The sequence below is a fragment of the Hyperolius riggenbachi genome, chromosome 3 (assembly GCF_040937935.1).
Source record: "Hyperolius riggenbachi isolate aHypRig1 chromosome 3, aHypRig1.pri, whole genome shotgun sequence".
NCBI classification, from domain to species: domain Eukaryota; kingdom Metazoa; phylum Chordata; class Amphibia; order Anura; family Hyperoliidae; genus Hyperolius; species Hyperolius riggenbachi.
Window position 1 is genome coordinate 317,926,317 of NC_090648.1, and position 12,517 is coordinate 317,938,833.

General features: G+C 41.8%; 1 protein-coding gene across 5 annotated transcripts in view; it reads right to left on the reverse strand.

Moving 5' to 3' along the window:
• SRGAP1 (SLIT-ROBO Rho GTPase activating protein 1) overlaps positions 1 to 12,517 on the reverse strand; it is a 220,951-nt gene that overhangs the window by 27,333 nt on the left and 181,101 nt on the right. For all 5 annotated transcript variants that reach the window (XM_068276769.1, XM_068276772.1, XM_068276768.1 and 2 more), the window contains 3 exons: positions 12,329 to 12,463; positions 2,434 to 2,539; positions 182 to 406 (listed from right to left, as the gene is read on the reverse strand). In XM_068276769.1, the coding sequence (XP_068132870.1) occupies positions 182 to 406; positions 2,434 to 2,539; positions 12,329 to 12,463 (466 nt within the window). The remainder of the gene's footprint in view (positions 1 to 181; positions 407 to 2,433; positions 2,540 to 12,328; positions 12,464 to 12,517) is intronic.

The window sequence follows — 12,517 nt, forward strand, 5'->3', positions numbered from 1 at the left end:
GCCGGCGGGGGAATCGAATCCGGGGGACGCGGAAGAGGCGATCCGGCGGCTAATCGAGCCGCTGGATCGGAGCCTCATCTACCCGTGTAGATGAGGCTTAAGACTTTCCATCTCACTTCAGGCAGATAAAAGATGACACACGGCTATAGAGCAGATATTATTGTGTTATTTGGTGACCTACCAGTAGTCATCACCAGCCATGCATTTCTCATAAACTGGACCCTCCAGCTCTTTAGCATCCGGGAAAATATTCTCATGATGCATGATGATGGTTTTAATAATTTCATTCACATGCGCCTGACACGACACCTGGTCTTGAATGTCTGGAACGGGCATCAACGTGGGGCCAAAACAGATGGCCAAATTATATGGATCCATCATATTTTCATCGCTATACTGAGAGAGGCTATAGGAAGAAGAGGGTAAACACAATTTATTGCTTTGCACAGATGACACTGAAACAGGAAAATACACAAAACTAAGAGATTAGGGCTTATGGTGTATTTGGAATTGAACAGGCTCAGCCAAAGCAAAACATTGAAAATTTTAAAATGCATTAACATACATATAAAAAAAAAGTACATTTTTTTCCCCAGAATAAAATGTGCTCTAAATTACTTTTCTCCTAGGTTGCTGTCACTTATAGTAGGTAGTAGAAATCTGACAGAAGTGACAAGTCTTGGATCTTTATTTTCAAAAGCAATTTCAAAACACTGAACTGCAGTTGCTCAGTCCAACTGCCAAAATAGTGTGCAAACAGGGGGCGGCCTGCATCTTTGTATAGATTCTTTCCAGGGAGTGCTTTTGTAAACAATAAATGAAATACTGAGAATACCCCATGAAGAGATTGACTAGTCAAAAACCTGTAAGTACTGTCAGATTTCTACTAACTACTGTGACAGCAACATAGGAGAAGAGTAATTTATGGCTCATTTCACTCTGGAAGAAATATACTTCTTATTTGTATAGGTTTACATGTATTTTACATTTTAACATTTTTTTACGACAATGGTCCTTTAACAATACAGAGGCATTCCGTGTTTTTAGGTTGTAATCTCCAAATGTTAGTGAATTGGCTTAAAGAAAATCTGAAGTGAGAGGGATATGGAGGCTAACATTTATTTAATCTTGAACAATGCAAATTGCCTGACTGTCCTACTGATCCGCTTCCTCTAAGGGCCTGTTCAGACTATCTGCGTATGAAGAATGTGTTTAAAATCAAAGAACCGCAAGGTGAAAACGCATGCGTTTTTCTTGCGTTCTAATGCGTATTCTATTGCGTTTTGCACACACACGTGACCCAGGGGAAAAAAAAAAATTATGGGAACAGCAGAGGAAACCGGACGCTAAAAACGCAATAGTACGCGTTTTTGATACGCGTCCATAGACTTTCATTGCGTCCGTTTCTATGCGTATCGCACAGAACTGCGTGCAGCAATGCGGATGAGAAACGTATGCGTCTCATACGCATACATGTGAACTAGCCCATTCAAAAGCATTAGGAGCCGTTCCTATGCGTTTTTGGTACCCAGACACGTTCCCTGAAAACGTCCAGGAACGCGCATAGTCTGAACAGGCCCATAGAGTTTTTTTTTTTTTACAAGAATAAAACAAGTTTCGCTACACGACATGTGATTTAGACACTACTGATGCCAGAATGGTCAGAAGGATGCCAGGTAACTGGTTTTGTCTAAACAGAAAAATATGGCAGCCTCCATATACCTCCTCTTCAGTTTCCCTTTAAGGCAGAGCTCCCCAACCCTGTCCTCAAGGCCCACCAACAGTGCATGTTTTGCATAAAACCACAACCATTCACAGGTGGGGCAATTAGTGTCTCAGCAAAGCTGATTAACTACCTCTGTGGATTTCCACAAAACATGCACTGTTGGTGGGCCTTGAGGACAGGTTTGGGGAACACTGCTTTAAGGCACAACAACAGCCAGATGAAGAAACTAATAGGACACACTTAGGGCCCTTTTCCACCAGCGCTGGCTGAATCGCTAGCGATTTTACAATCGCTACGGTTTGCTTTTTAACATGGGAATCGCGGTAGGTCATTTCCACTACCGCGATTCGTTTTTGTCGGGAACGCGAACGCGCGGCGGAGCGATAATTGCCACGATTTTGCTATGCAGTGCATAGCATAGCAAAATCGCGGCCGCAAAACGTCGGGGAATCGCCGGTTTTGCGATTCAGCAATCACTAGCGTTCAGCGTGAACGCTAGCGATTGCTAGTGGAAAAGGGCCCTTAGGACCATCACTTGGGGTTGTGGCCTACAGGCTGCACAAGGCTTAGACAAACAGACTTCAGAAAACGGAAGTGGTATTCACAAGAGTTCCTCTGTGACGTTATAACATGCATCTGGCTGCTACATTTTATTCTGCAATCACAAAACATGGCAGTTTTTTCCCCAGTAACAAAATGCTACTTACTGGTTAAGGAATGCAAAGAGGTATCTCATAACTATGAGCACAGTTCTGGGCAATGTAAGAAGGATTTTCCGTAAATGGGCGGCCCTCTCATAGAGATTCTCCACTCCTGTGAGAAGATTAATAGTAAAAATTACATTTCCCTTCTGTTCTACAATGAATTTAACGCTTATAAAGACCATATGATCGACTGCAGTAACAAAATTAAACATGTAAACTGGATGAAGGAATCAAATTCACTAGATGAACTTAAACATTTCATTACAATAACTAATCCTTAATATGGCAGGTGTAGTCTACAACCCAGAAAAATGGGGATCCCAGTCTCTTGGGAAGTAATGTTGCTCTTCTAATTTTGGTGTAGTATTTTTTACCTGATATTCCTGACTTCATGTAATGATTTATACAAGTCAGGAACAGGCTGGAACTTGCACGTCGGTGAGCCTTCATCTTTGCGTCTGAGTATATAGTGAGCAGAAATACACGTTGTGCTGATGTGGAAGTGCATGGATGGGAAAATTTAGCCTTGCAGACATGCAAGTATCAGCATGCTAAGTTCAAACGTGTTAGCCCATCTCCAAACACAGATCTATATAAACCATTTAATAGCTTAGTAAACAGAGTACCGTATATACTCGCATATAAGCCGACCCGCATATAAGCCGACCCCCCAACTTTTCCCTGAAAAAAACAGGGAAAAATGATTGACCCCCATATAAGCCGGGGGTAGGAAATGCTGGATTGGTGCAGCCCCCCAGTGTGTCCCAGTATAGCTAGTATAGTGCCCAGTATAGGTAGGTAGTGTCCAGTATAGCTAGTAAAGTGCCCAGTATTGCCAGTATAGTGCCCAGTATAGCCAGTATAGCGCCCAGTATGGGTAGGTAGTGCCTCAGTTTAGCTAGTATAGTGCCCAGTTTAGCTAGTATAGTGCCCCAGTATGGCTAGTAAAGTGCCCAGTTTAGTTAGTATAGTGCCAAGTTTAGCCAGTATAGTGCCCAGTTTAGCTAGTATAGTGCCCAGTTTAGCCAGTATAGTGCCCAGTTTAGCCAGTATAGTGCCCAGTTTAGCTAGTATAGTGCCCAGTTTAGCTAGTAAAGTGCCCAGTTTAGCCAGTAAAGTGCCCAGTTTAGCTAGTAAAGTGCCCAGTTTAGCCAGTATAGTGCCCAGTTTAGCTAGTATAGTGCCCAGTTTAGCCAGTATAGTGCCCAGTTTAGCTAGTATAGTGCCCAGTTTAGCTAGTATAGTGCCCAGTTTAGCCAGTATAGTGCCCAGTTTAGCCAGTATAGTGCCCAGTTTAGCTAGTAAAGTGCCCAGTTTAGCCAGTATAGTGCCCAGTTTAGCTAGTATAGTGCCCAGTTTAGTGCCCAGTTTAGCTAGTATAGTGCCCAGTTTAGCTAGTATAGTGCCCAGTTTAGCCAGTATAGTGCCCAGTTTAGCCAGTATAGTGCCCAGTTTAGTGCCCAGCATAGGTAGGTAGTGCTCCGCCCCCCCGCCCCCCGCTGCTGCTATTACCTGTTTAGGAAGCGGCCGCTTCCTAATCCGCGTTCCTCTTCTTAAGTTTCTTCTCAGAGTATCACAGCAGCGCGCCCGGCGCTGCTGCTGTGACGATGTAGAGTGCAGGAAAGAGCGCGGCTCCCTATAGCGGCGATCTGTATCGCCGTTGCCAAGGGAACCGCTCTTTCCTGCCCCCTGCATCGTCACAGCAGCAGCGCCGGGCGCGCTGCTGTGATACTCTGAGAAGACACTTAAGAAGAGGAACGCGGATTAGGTAGCGGCCGCTGCCTAAACAGGTATTAGCAGCGGCAGCCGCGGGGGGAGCGGGGAGGGGGGAGCGGGGCGCGGACCACCCACCCACCCACCACTAGACCACCAGGGAAGACTCGCATACAAGCCGACCCCCCAACTTTTGACCCCCATTTTGGGGGTCAAAAATTCGGCTTGTATGCGAGTATATACGGTACTTAAATGTTACTTTTTGTGAGACGTGAAGATTCTGCCTCTAAAAAAAATGATTTTGAAAAGTAACAATTTGAAAGCCCTCTGTATACCATCAAGTGGGGGATTCTGTTACAAAATATCCCAGGTTCTGGTATCTGTTACTATTGTTCTGCTCTATGTGGAGGAGAGGAGATGGACATGTGAGAGGCATCTTGCTGCAGGCATATGCTTTTAAGCATCCCCAGGAAGCAATGTAGTCAGGATACCGCACTCTGACCAGTTAAATCACTACAGGGAGGCCAGCATCAACTGGGGACACTTGTACACTCGATTTTAGATGGAAGGATCTGGAATGATTGTTTCAGCTGAGGAAAATCTAAAGTGTGTATGTGGCTTTACAGGGCATACATATTATAGCGATGCAAGTAGAAAAAAAAATAATTTTATTATCCTATTTTACTATGTCCTAACCCTATTTTCACACAGAACCCTCCCCTTGAGGTCTAACACTAACTGATCCCCTTGGTGGTGCCTAACACTAAAACGCCCCTGTTGGCAGCCCCCCCCCCCCCCCCTCCCACGGCTAACTGTAATGGTGTGTACTATTTACGTGACCCTTTACTGGTGTTCCTCTTTTCACCCATTTTCAAGTCTTTTCCGACACTTGCAGTACAGAATGTTGAATGCAGATAAAAAGTCACCAAACTGACCACAAACACTTTTGCGGGGACAGCAGCAGCTTGCTTTGTGCTGGACAAGGGCCAGATTCTAGCGCAAACTCACTTGACAGAGATTCTACAATAATTTCCTAAAGTGCTTTTGTGGTCAGACTCTAGTCTGCCAAACACTTCAGAAGAGCAGAACAGGGGTCCATTTATTTGTTTTTTTTAATCTGCTGTGGTAGGGACCCTTCACATCAACACAGTTTAGTTTCATTTGTCTAGGAAATCTCGATTTCTGGTTTTATTTCTATTAATTAGTTTTAGCAGTTCTCACCCAAATACAAGATGGAGTCTAAAACAGAAAAAGAATGCTGTACAAAAGATAAGAGCAGCAAGATTGCACTGAGAATAAGAATATGTATACTCTTAATAGAAACATCACTACAGCAACAGAAAGCAGACAAAGTAGGAAAAATGAGTCAAAAGACAATTTGGGAAGTCATGTGAACTTGGAGGAACTGTATCACAATGTGTTCTGTAAATATACCAGCTGTTAGAAAATAGGGGTTTTTTTAAGAATCTTAAAAAAAAAGAAAATAGGGGGTTTTAGTTATTTAGCCACTGACAAGGGACACATGGCAATATTCTGCAATGCTGGGCTTATTTGTTAGTCTATACATGCTCAGAGAGTTCACTTTCTGCAACTGTCAGAATGATTTTATCTCCATGTAGAAACCTATTGTAAGATTCCCCAGATATTATTGGTGGGGACAATGCATAAAGACATGGTTACATTTCAAACCTGAAGACCTCATTTTTTCAGCTTTCCTGAAACTGTGTTACATGTCCTTGGCAAAATGCATGCGCTGCAGAACAGTGTTTCTCTACATTATTACAGCATGTCTTCCTTTATGAGCGGCTGTTTTGTGAAGTACCCCCAATTTTACATATAATCATCTCAAGTACCTCTTCATGCATTTGTGGGGAGTACTCCTGAATTGTGTATAAATAATTGTCTAACAGTTCCTTGTGATTTTAATTAACTGAAACATTTTAGTCGGCTTTGTTTATACAGGATTAATCATTTATTTAGTGCCTGACTACTGACTCACTAGAATTGACTGCTTGTGACAAGCTCAAGTACTGGTAAACCCCAGGGCATGATGAGAACCTACGCTGTATGGAAAGTTTTCCCAATATCTGGTAAACAAAAGTTTATACAGATTAGAATACAATAAGCAACTTTGAGTACCACAATTGTAAAATACAGCTATACACATACATACAAGATGCACATTTGTACTGGAGTAAAATGCACTGTAAATTACCTTTTCCTTTGTAGCTGTTACTTACAGAGGTCAGAGGTTTTTAATATTCTGCCAGTTGAAATCTCTCACTGACAGAATTTGATAAAGCCCCTCGTTGAAACGCTATTTCCACTAGGATATTGATTTTACATGAGTATCTTGGTATGCAGATTTTCACAGTTTTATGCAATTTTTTTTATGCCAATTTACACATTCGGTTAGCATGCAATCATTAAAATGGATGTGATCGCCAAAATAATGCAGCAAGCTGTCATGTTCTTTTCCCACACGTCTGCATGTGGAAATTGGCAGATTATGAAAACTAAAGCCCTCCCTGGCAAAGGCCTATACAAAGATGCCTGCCTATTCACTTGTGCATTCTGGCAGCTGCACTATGTTACTGCCATTAAAAGGTACACTTTGAGGATCTTCTATGAGGAGATTGAGTATTCCAAAACCGCTTGACAGGAGGTTTGGAGCTGATATATAGCCTACTGGGAGAAAGGGAAGGGTATTCTAGAATTTTTGTTGCCCGAGACTAGCTCCTGGTAGTACCATTGGTAACTGTCTCATCCAAATCTAAAAATGTGATGTTAATTGTGGATTGTAAAATATTAAATACTGATCATTCTAAGACTAATGAACATTTAAAATTGCTTTCTCCCCTGTGTGTTGCCACATGTGGAAGACGATCACTTGCCCCATTCTTATCAGATTCATCTACTAGGAGACACAGTGTGTGCAGCCAACAAAAAAGCAACACTGACTAGTACAGCTGCATAATTTATGAAATACAATTGCCCTCTCTTGACTGGCTCTTGAAGTTAGTTTTTTAAATATGATGTGTATAGCTAGGGCTGGGGGCACTGCAGGGTTCAGGGGTTCTCTCAAGAGATGTATTATGGCAAAATCAGCACACTGATATCAATTACGAAGGCAGATCCCACAGAAAAGTATGGTGAAGCGTTTGTGGCATCTAGCGTACATGTGAGAGAAGAAATGTGCTGAATTTATGTAGAGAGGGTAGCTGCATAGTCCATCCAAACATTTGTAATAGGTCAGATGTACTCGGACGCTGCAGAGAGGATGACTGGGAAATGCTGCTTTATGTAAAATATCTCTCCAATTCTTTCTTGTTAGTGCTTTAATAAGACTGTTAAAACAATAACCACCATTTTCCTTTCATGGGGACACTCCGCCATTGCTGAGAAAAAGGCAGTCTTTTCAGTTTATATTTGTAGATTGCAGAGATTATTGGCAAGCCTGAATTCATGTTGAGTAACATATAAAAAACAATTGATCTGCCGGTTTCCTCTCTACAAGCTGATAATCTGTCCTCTGTGTGTAAAGAAGTGTCATTTCAGCTTCACTCAGACTTGGAATTAGTTCACTGCAAACTGAAATAGGAAGATACTTTTTAATAACATCAAATGCCTGGTGGGGCACTGACACGTAGCAATTTTCAGTGAGAGCAGAATTTCAATATTAAGAGTAATCCTATACTTTCGTGTCTCTTTTCTGTGACTTCAGAGGAGGTATCATCATTACAGAAATGCGTTCTGCCCGGAGTATACTGACATTCCATGAGTAACCACACACTGCTGCCCGATAAATGACCAAACATTCCTAAGTAAATGTGATCAGAGCACACAGAATCTTATTACCCCAGCAAACTGGATAAGGCATTCACAAGGGTTAAACTGACATTCTTAAGTCCTTCTCCAGACTGATGCAGGTCCACAACAGCTCTTTCTTGTCATCTGAGTACAGCACCTTGGACTTGTGCCCTTTTGTTTGTATTTGTTGGTGAGCTATGTGTGCTAAACTTAGACAAGCACTTCCTGAGGATTTCCATGCAATAGTGAAGTGCGTTTAGTCAACCCAGTTATTCAGGGGCGACCTTCAGTATGCAGTGTAGTAACAATCAGATTACTCTGTGCATTCAGACTGGTGTGAGAGTGCACAGCAAAGCTATATTGTGCCTCACAACTGGATATTTAATTTATAAAAGTGCCAATTTACTACATAACACTAGACAATAAATAAGGTTACAGACAACAAAACAGAGCACAAAAATACACGAATAAACAATCACACATCATCTTTTAGGTGCGAGGCTAGGTTCATGGAGTCAATGGAGTGGTGATCAATTTGTCTAGGTAACTCATTGGTATAAGTGGAAACCACAAATGATAGGTTAGAGCCTAGTTTCTCAATGTGTGGTACGCGTATCCCAGGGGGTACATCTGTTGGTTCCAGGGGGTACTCGGGCTTGATATACTTAGCCAAGCATAACAAATTTAGAGTTTCAGAAAATGATAAATCTTATTTAAACAACACCAAATTAGTGTTTTATCTAATTAAAAGCAATAGTAAATGCTTGAAAATAGTTTAGAACCAATTATAGTGTACTACAATAAAACATATATTTTCAAGGGGTACTTGTGATAATGTTTAATATGCTAGGGGGTACTTGGTGAGTACAGGGCTTTAAAAGGGGTACATACCGATAAAATGTTGAGAAACACTGGGTTAGGACCCTGCCCAGTGCCCAAAAGCTTACAATCTGGGGGGCAAGGATGCACTAGGTGGGGGACAATGCATAGTTACACAGCAGCAGGGGGTTAGGGCACGGATGAGGGAAGGTGGGCCAGCAGGAGCAGGTGTGTTTTGAGGGCTTGCTTGAAGGTGATGAAAAATGGGGCAAGCCTTATGGGGAGTGGCAGGGAGTTCCTGAGAGCAGCGGCTGCTCTAGAGAAGTGCTGGAGTCTCACATGGCAATAGGAGATGCGTGGAGTAATCAGGCGTAGGTTATTGGAGGATTATAGTGTGAAGCCAGATGTGTACCTATGGATAAGTTCAGAGATGCACGTCATGTGGGTATGTTGGCAGGATTTGTAGGCCAAACACAGTTTGTTGAAGGTGATTCTGATACAAATGGGCAGCCAGTAAACAGATTTACAGAGTGGGCCGCAGAGGCGAACGGTGTGAGGAGTTATTGATTCTGGCTACTGTGTTCATGGTTGACTGCAGGGGGGCAATTTGGTTTACAGGGAGACCAGACAGGACTGTGTTGCAGTGGTCAAGTCTGGAGATTCTAGGGGCATAAATGAGTAGTTTGGTAGTGTCTGCGGTCAGCATGGGGCAGATCTTGGGAGATATTGTGGATAATTACACTCCTTGCATGTATTATGTTTGCAAAGAGCTCCTGATACACTTGCTAGGATATTTCAAATGATACTGGTGAGCAAGATCTGTTGTCCAACATCATGTGTGTCCATTCAGATATAGGACACAACAATGCAAGGAATGTTTAATCTAAAGCTGCTCTTTATTGCTGGATACACACCATGAGTTTCCGCGTCAAATGCATCCGTCGATACGCATCGATTCGATTATTTCCGAGCATTTCCAAACGCATTTTGATGATTTTAAAGTCAATTGCCATGTAAAGTATGGCAAATCGACCTAACGATCCATCGAAGCTTGAATCGGACATGTCGGAAATAATCGAATCGATGCATATTGACGGACGCATCGAACGCGGAAACGCATGGTGTGTATCCAGCATAAAACACGCTTATAGAATCTAGTTATAGTAAACCTGCACCTGTAGGGATATACAGTGTTTGACTGATCATGATATACCGGTAGTAAACTTCTGCAAACTACTTGACCAGGTCCCTGCAGTTTACTATAAAGCGGTTCTACGAGTACTGTATTATATTCCACTTTAGCATAGATTAGTTATATCAGCTATTGTAATTTTTAATTGTATTCTCTTGTGTGTAGTATATTTTAAAGTATTAATATAGGCAGCTAATCCCTGGCAGAGACCATATATTGTATTGTGTTTAAAGATAACATGGTTGTCCTGTTTAAACCTGTGCAGCTGATAACATGAGAAGGACAAACATTTTTAAATGAATTTCCACAATGTTTTTCTCATTAAATGCCCAAACCGAATGAACTACATGGAGTTCTCTTTTCTATCAATAATGCTGTTCTTTCTGTATACTAATAGGAACATGATTGCCCTTGCTATTCAAGTATTTATAAAGTCAATTTGTTATAAATCGTACTGTATGTAACTCCAATTATGCCTCAGGAGGAGGCTAGTAACATTTTAATACATTGTAACTAAACACTATTCTCTCAAGTAGCGTATAAGGCAGTTTTTGAAAACAGTTACAGAAGAGTTACATCATCAAGGCTACAACCTAGATACCAGATGTTCCTGTTTGTATTTTAGAAGATACATATTTATTAAAATTAAACATGTCATGGGAGAAATATAAAGGCTGTAATTGCCATCAACCTAATGAAAAAAAAAATGTTCTTTCCTGGCTGTAATGCAGATCAGCGGTGTCAAGCTCAAATACACAGTGGGCCAAAATTGAACATCTGTGACTAAGTTGTGGGCCAACCTCAATGTCTAGAGGCCACCTCCTTCCCTTATAATGTTCCCAGTTATCTAATGCCCCCCTCTCTTTCCTATACAGTTCCCTGGTGTCTAGTGTGTGTCCTCCTACCTCCCCTTTACAGTCCCATAGTCTCTAATGCCTCCTCCCTCAGCTATATAGTTCACTGGAATCTAGTGGTCCTGCTCACACCCCCTATACAGTTCATTGCTGTTTAGTGTTCCTCCCTTCCTTCTATACTGTTTCCAGGTGTCTTAGTCCCCCTCCCCTATACAAGTCCCTGGTGATTAGTAGCTCCATCCCTCCCCTATATAGTTTCCTGGTTTCTAGTGACCTCCTCCATCCCCTTTACAGTTCCCTGGAGTCTAGTGCTTTCCTTGTCCTTCACCGATATTGCTTCCCAGAGGATCTAGGGCTTCACCTCCGATATAGCTGCCCTGGTGGTATAGCGCAGGCCAAACACAATGCAAATGGGTAAAACACTTGAAGGGCATAATTGATGACTGTGGGCCAGATTTGGCCAGCAGGCCGGAGTTTACATTTATGCTCTATATTAATTGCTAAACCTCTCCCCTAGAACAAGTATGCAGTTTATATCTTCTGACTTTCCTGTTCTGTATACATGTTCCATATGAATGGCTCAAGTACTATAACCAATAAACCAAAGTGACAGCATCTTTGAAACACAGTCACCAATAGCAACCTTCACATTTCTGTCATGATTGTTTTAATTTGCTAGAAACCTGTCGCGATTATGACACAGATTCTGCAATATTTAATGTTCTCTCTGAAGAAAGGCTTCTTTCCTGGTTGTCATTGTGATCCTCTAATGCTTTCTAAATCGCTAACACAGAATGAGGCATGAAACTACTGCAATCAAAATAATTTTAAAAAGGGAATAAATATGGCAGCATATAAATTCCTGTGACAGCTTTCCTTTACTCATAAACTCAAAAGTAAAATGGTGTCAAAGCACAAAGTCTTAGCAAAATGTGAAATGCAATATATTCAAAGTAATAAAACTTCCTAGAGGAACAAATTATTTTGATATACTGATAACAGATGCCTGTATATACATCTAACCAATCAGCATGCTGAAAAGATCTTGGGTTTAGAGCGAACCTAGGCAGCTTGTCATAAGCGATTTCTCAGAGATCAGAGAGGAGTGTGTTCTCTCTGTCTGTGCTTGCAAAGCCTCATAGCTGATGCTGCCTGCCTGAACCTGACCTCTACATGAAAGAAAACACAATTATTGAAGTGTATAAAAGCCTCGATTATGCCTGCAGGAATGTTTTCCTGCTGTGTTCCACACAAAGAGTTATACATAATCTTGCTGAAAAAGGGAGCGGTCCCAGCTGCAAGTATGACTAAACTCTCAGAGAGTGGTGCAGATGTGGGACAACATCTACAACTACTCCTTTCCTCTTCCAGGAAACACAAGACAGAATAGAGCATGGCAAAAGAGGGAAGAAGGGTGGAGGGCATGTTAAAGTGATCACGGAAATTAGGATTAGTTTTATTTTTTCAAAGCCACAAAAGGAGGGGATAGGTGGAGGAAATGCTGACTTACGGATGCAGGAAATCAAATCGTTAAATCTTTCCTTGGGAAAGAGCGGGTTTTCTAAGCCACGGAAATACAGCTTCAGGACACCAGCCACAGAGTTGATGTCGTGATTATTTTGGTCATCTGTCAAAGGGTCCTCACCTAGAAAAATGTACAGAATTACAAAATTACAGAGTGGAAATGACATTGCCAGAG